The 6,000-nt window shown below is 38.2% G+C and overlaps 1 protein-coding gene across 3 annotated transcripts in view; it reads left to right on the forward strand.

The window, feature by feature from the left end:
* Positions 1 to 5,012, forward strand: part of Ubr3 (ubiquitin protein ligase E3 component n-recognin 3) — a 149,790-nt gene extending 144,778 nt beyond the window's left edge. For all 3 annotated transcript variants that reach the window (XM_036183531.1, XM_036183533.1, XM_036183532.1), the window contains exons 36-39: positions 360 to 539; positions 2,387 to 2,596; positions 3,019 to 3,158; positions 3,456 to 5,012. In XM_036183531.1, coding sequence (XP_036039424.1) covers positions 360 to 539; positions 2,387 to 2,596; positions 3,019 to 3,158; positions 3,456 to 3,573 — 648 coding nt within the window. In that variant the 3' untranslated portion in view covers positions 3,574 to 5,012. The remainder of the gene's footprint in view (positions 1 to 359; positions 540 to 2,386; positions 2,597 to 3,018; positions 3,159 to 3,455) is intronic.
* The last annotated feature ends 988 nt before the right edge of the window (positions 5,013 to 6,000 follow it).

Consider the following 6,000-nt stretch of genomic DNA (forward strand, 5'->3'; position numbering starts at 1 on the left):
CTGAGTGTTAGACTACAGGTGTACCCACTGTACCCAGCTCAATGTATATGCTTTTTAAGCCCAAAGTAGCTCTTTTGTTTTCTGAAGAGCCTTTATAAAGTTGCTAACTTCTGTAAAGTGTTCATCAGATATATGACAACTGGAGCAAAGAAGCAGATATTAAGATGTGTAGAAATTAAATTTTAAAGAAAAAATATTTGAATCCTTGGATTAAAATATAAAGAGGAACCTTATCTCCTTTTTTGCTATTTCTGCTTCCTTCACTTATTTTCAGTTGAGAAAGTTTTCTACTGTCCCAAAGTCATTGGTGAGGATGACAATTAAAGTATCTTGAGATTTTTCTATTTCATATTTAAAAGGAAGAAGAAGAATTTTCAGTTCTTGCCAGCTGTCTGGGACTTCTGCCAACTTTTTACCAGACAGATCACCCATTCATCAGTGCCTCATGTCTGGACTGGCCAGTTGCAGCGTTTGACATCATAACTCAGTGGTGTTCTGAGATAAGGTCATTTACGGAGAGGCACGCAGAACAAGGAAAGGTATGTAGAAAGAGTGGACCACTTGCCATGGTGGCACTGTGCTCATAGGTTAGAAAACAATGGGAACATTCTAATTTCAGGTCATCTGTGGCAGCAGGTTTTAAACTGATAAAGTTGAACGAAGAGTTGACTCATAAGTAGTAAAAAAGCAGAACTATGTCAGTTAAAAAAGTGTATTTTAAAGTCAATAAATTATGTTTTTAGTTGTAAAAGTGTTGTCTCATGTTTAAAAGTATTTGAACTGAAAACTAAAAGATCCCGTCTTTAACTTTTAAATGTGGGTTTATGCTTCCAGCCGGGTTGATAGAAGGGTTTGTGAAGACACTGAGCAGTGCCTCAGGAGTGGAGAGGCAGGCAGCAGGGGGCGCTGCTTTTGCCTTGGTTTCTGTCCATACAGCCTTTCTTTCTAAAGGGATTACCATTACTGAGAATAGAGTGACGCGATGAAAATATTATTCCACAGGGTAATTCTGTTGCCCTTTAGTAGATAAAGTAAGGTGATAAGACACCAGAGATCGTTTAGATGTGAAGAGACCCTAGACTGTTTTTCTGATAGTAAAAGTCGGGAAGTAACTAGTGCAAGAGTCCATGCATATAACTTTCTTAGATGCGCATCCTCAGCATCTTCCAGCTCTCATGGAGCACGTTCCTGCTTCTGCACATCTAGGTGCTGTCTGTACATCTAGGAGGACTGCCTCACTTGGTGGTCAAGGGCCTTCATGGTTTGCTTGTGTTTCCATTGTTGTTAGACCCGTTCATCTGCTACCTTGCTCAGATGTGACACAAGGAATTTTTAAGTGTGGCGCAGACTTTAAAACGCCTTTAAATTGGCCCATTGCTGCCACTTCTGTCTCAGGCAGCCCTGTTGCCCTTCTGTTGGATCTGCTGTCTCTCTCTGTAGTCCTCACCTCCTCCATCTCTAGTGCTGTGTCTCATCAGCGCTGTGTTTCTGGACAAGATTCAACCCAGGGCTTCAAGTGTGATGAGCCTGAATCCCCAAGTGCCACTCAACTCAGCTTCTGTTGATCACATTTGTTTCTTTAATGTATATTTGCTTGCTTTTTTCAAACAGGGTTTCTCTATGTAGCCTCTGTCTCCCAAGTGCTGGGATTAAAGGCGTGCTCATTAATGAATCTTAAGTGTCTTATAGAAATCAGTCACCTAATAAACATATGGAACTGAACTGTGAATGTAGTAACATCTAGAAAAAACATTATCAGTACCTTTGTATAACTGCAAATCGTAAATAAAGTTTGCCCTGCAGGAAGCTTTAACTAACTGGGAGTTTTTAACTACGCAAATAGGAAGTTTATTCAAAGAGTTATAGGCTGGCACTTACAGATACAAATAACCTTGACAGCCTAAAGTATATGAACGCTGCCTATACTAGGAGGTGGTCGTGTGAAGCACTAAAACGAGAAGAATGACTTACAGTTCGGACTTCTGACGAAGAAAAGCCTAAGAATGGGTTATGTGTGGCAGGTCAAGACCTGGTGTCAGAAAATGTTTAACCATTTTAGTGAAAGCTTTTGCATGTTTACAGGTGTATTTTCATGCATGTTCAGAGATACTAATACTTTTTCTTTTAAAAAATAACACGTTTTAGGGTACTTACTATAAAATCTTACATCTGTTACAATTGAAATCTGTATGGAAATAAAGAATAATAATTGCTAAAGGACCATTTTTGTTGCTTATAAAATGGGAAAAGAAAGATTATTAATAAATAAATCACATTCTTGAAGGCGGATTTTCCTTCCTAAAATAAAATCCTTTTAAAAATTGAATGTGTAATTTTAGAATCCTGTATACATGGGACTGATGACTATATTTTTTCAATGTTTTAGGCTTTGCTTATCCAAGAGTCAAGATGGAAATTACCACACCTGTTACAGTTGCCTGAGAATTACAACACCATTTTTCAGTACTACCATAGAAAAACCTGCAGTGTCTGCACCAAGGTTCCTAAAGACCCAGCTGTTTGCCTTGTTTGTGGCACTTTTGTGTGCCTGAAAGGACTCTGCTGCTTGCAGCAGAGTTACTGTGAATGTGTGCTGGTAAGCACGTGGTAGGGCGGGAAGCCAGCCTTGGGGAAAGGGGTCCAGTGAAACCTTGAGCTCTTCCCAGTCTGTGAGTTAAATAGTCCATTCAGAGGTGTAAACCCTTTCCTAAGTACAACTTCAGTTCTCCTTCCTCTTGCCCACTCTTCAGCATGCTGGGAAACAGCCTTCTCTGCTGCCCCAAGGGTGCTAGCCTCTGAGTTAGGTGAGCTATAGCTGCTTTCCACACAGCGCTTACCCAGTCTTCCCCATGTGTTAACGACGGGCTGTTGAGGCTGGGTTATGGGTTTAAATAGATGAACTCTTATTTTAAAATTAAATAGCTTTATATTATTAACTATAGTTAAGATGTCCTTGATTTTTGTATAAAGGCCATTTGACTTAAAGTGCATTGTTATATTTTCTTTTATTTTTTAAAGCATTCTCAGAATTGTGGTGCCGGAACCGGAATTTTCCTTTTAATCAATGCATCGGTGATTATCATCATCCGAGGCCACCGCTTCTGCCTCTGGGGTTCCGTCTATTTGGATGCTCATGGAGAAGAGGACCGGGACCTTAGGTTAGCCCTGCGTAGATGTGTCAAGTGTTTTCCTGAAGCTCCAGCATAGAAACCAGTGTGCCATACCTGGTTTTGCAATTATAACTGTTAAAATAAAATATTACAATCACTAAATAGTTATTTCTAGCTTTGAGATAGTTTTCCTATCCAAAATATAGACCACATAAAATAAAATCATAGTTATCATAAAATAAAGCCATAGCTGTCTTTGCCGAGGTGTCATAAAGAAGAAATGCACATGGAAACCTGGTTGGGTTGTATGACTTTTAATGCTCTTGTCCTTTGCTTGTGTTGCAGGCGAGGCAAACCTCTCTACATCTGTGAGGAGCGATACAGAGTTCTCGAGCAGCAGTGGATTTCACACACTTTTGACCACATCAATAAAAGATGGGGTCCACATTACAATGGGCTGTGACACACACACCTCAGCATTGCATATATTATCATCTTCATTGACATTGGTTTTATCAGTAATAAGCTTTAATTTGGGGGGATTGATGTCTTTGCTGAGGGATTAAAAAGAAAACATTATGAAGCCTTTCCAAAATTAGGTGCTTGGTAACCACATTAATGGTATAATAATTTTTCTCAAGTATCTGGACAACAAATAAGTTAAATCATTCTTTAGTGGTCATTTTTTAAGTGCACAATTAATAAAAAAGCACAACTTGTCCACAAAAATCATTCAGAAATGATTTTCCCTATAATGCCCTTATCAGCTGTCCACTGATGGAGTGGATGTGATTTATTTGAAGTTTACTGCTCTTTCTGTGTTTTTATTTGCATCTTCTAAACATAATGCATCTTTTTCTTTGTCACCCTTGTGTTGATTTGAGATTTTTGCTGTATGTAATTAGAAAAAATGTAAAACATGATTTATGTGAAATATTGTATAGTAAAAATTGGTCTAATAGTAGAACTTTAAGATTTTTTCTTATTGTGAGGAATCTGTTAAAAGTTTAAGGCTTTGCTGAAAACTTAATTCATTCTCAGGAATTTCATAAACGCTTTCCCCGGGTAAATCATTGAACTAGCTGTAAAACAGGTAGCTGCCATCAGGATAGTGCAGTGCACGGGGGAGGGGCAAAGCGTATGTGTGGTTGGGGGTGTCCTTAAAATAAACATTTGTGGGCTGAGGGGGTAGCTCAGTGGTCGACAGCTAACATTCACAAAACCGGAGTTTCATCTTAAGCACCACACACACTCAAAAATCAATTTGCCCCTTCAATTGAATGAATTCTTAAAGTTATCAGTGACAAGTAGATTGTACAATAAAATCAAAAGGGTTCAGAATGTATACATGGCAGAGTTTTGATTCTGTGCATGCCCACCTTTTATTACCAACCAAGCTTGTATTTCTATGATCAGATTGAAAATGCTCATTCATCCCAACAGAGGAACTGTCATTTCTGGAACTTTCCTACCGACTGAAGCCCTCGTCTGTACTAGGCACATGCAGTCTAATCACTGCTCGTTCTGTGTGGTCTCCTACAAGGGAAAGGCTCCGAGGTGCTGCCCTTGTGAATGGGTCATACTTCTGCTTTTAGAAACGGCCATGAAGACCGGCTTAGGTGTTAGGGCTTGGAGTTCAGAATGGGACTGACTGAGATACAGTACACTCACTCGGTAAGAGGGAAGGAAGAGGACAGAGACATGTTTGGTTGGTTCCAAGAATTTTTACAGGTGGTTCAATAATTTGATGGTTATTTCACACATATAGTACTATCATGCAATTTCTGGTACTTTGGATTACCATGGCTTGTTATATAAAATTACATTTTTACTTGTAAAAGTAAAATGGTGGAGATGCATACCTTTAATCCCAGCACTCGGGAGGCAAAGGCAGGCAGATCTCTGTGAGTTCACGGCCAGCCTGGTCTACAGAGTAAGTTCCAGGATAGCCAGGACTATTACACAGAGAAACCCTGTCTCAAAAACAAAACAAAAAAAACAAAACAACAACAAAAACCCAGAAAAATAAAAAAATAAAATAAAGAAACATTGAATGAGAAAATATAAAAGTAACATCAGACCTATGTTGTAAACTTTTGGAATGACATGGCATTACAGAATATGAAAGTTAACATAAAATGATGGATGGCATTGCATTAGAATAAGGGAAACAGAGGAGTACACACTCAGAGGAGTTCAGAATGTCAGAAGATTACCTGGAGCGCTTTATATGTGGAAATGGCTTGCTATTTTTATATACATTTCCAATATTAAGATAACTTTCTATAAGACTAGGATGATTTGTTCAGGTGAATCACTGCCCCCCCCCCACTTGCTCTTTGAAACAATACTGTGTTATAAGTTCAGCCTGTTACCTTCTTGGCATCTGTCATTATGAATATCAGACCATTTGTAAGTGTGGTTGAGGAGCAAATTGCTAATTACATCTCTAGTAAATACTGTTGCAGGATTCATGAACTTGAATAATTCTACAGTTTGGAACTCTGATGCTATATATACATGGTATAATGTATTCAGACTTTGATCACTACATATTTAAATGGAATGTTTATGGTTGTGCATATGGATGTGAAGTGAAAATATTAGCCTTAACTTTAAAATTTGGATATTTGATAGTGTTTATTTTGATATTGGTGAATTAGTCACCAGTAAATTTTGAAAAAGCACTTGGTTGAAAGTTGTACTTGAATACATACATGCATGCTGCTAAATTAGAAGTTCCATTTCCCCCAACTTTTATAAGTCCCATTTATAAACCCACTTTTAAAATAACAGGTCCAAGTTAGAGTGATGTGTGTATATTATTCAAAATCATGTACTGGTGTGATCTTGTATGAATGATCATTAAAATACAGTACATTACTGTAGA

The sequence above is a fragment of the Onychomys torridus genome, chromosome 4 (assembly GCF_903995425.1).
Source record: "Onychomys torridus chromosome 4, mOncTor1.1, whole genome shotgun sequence".
Classification (NCBI taxonomy): Eukaryota; Metazoa; Chordata; class Mammalia; order Rodentia; family Cricetidae; genus Onychomys; species Onychomys torridus.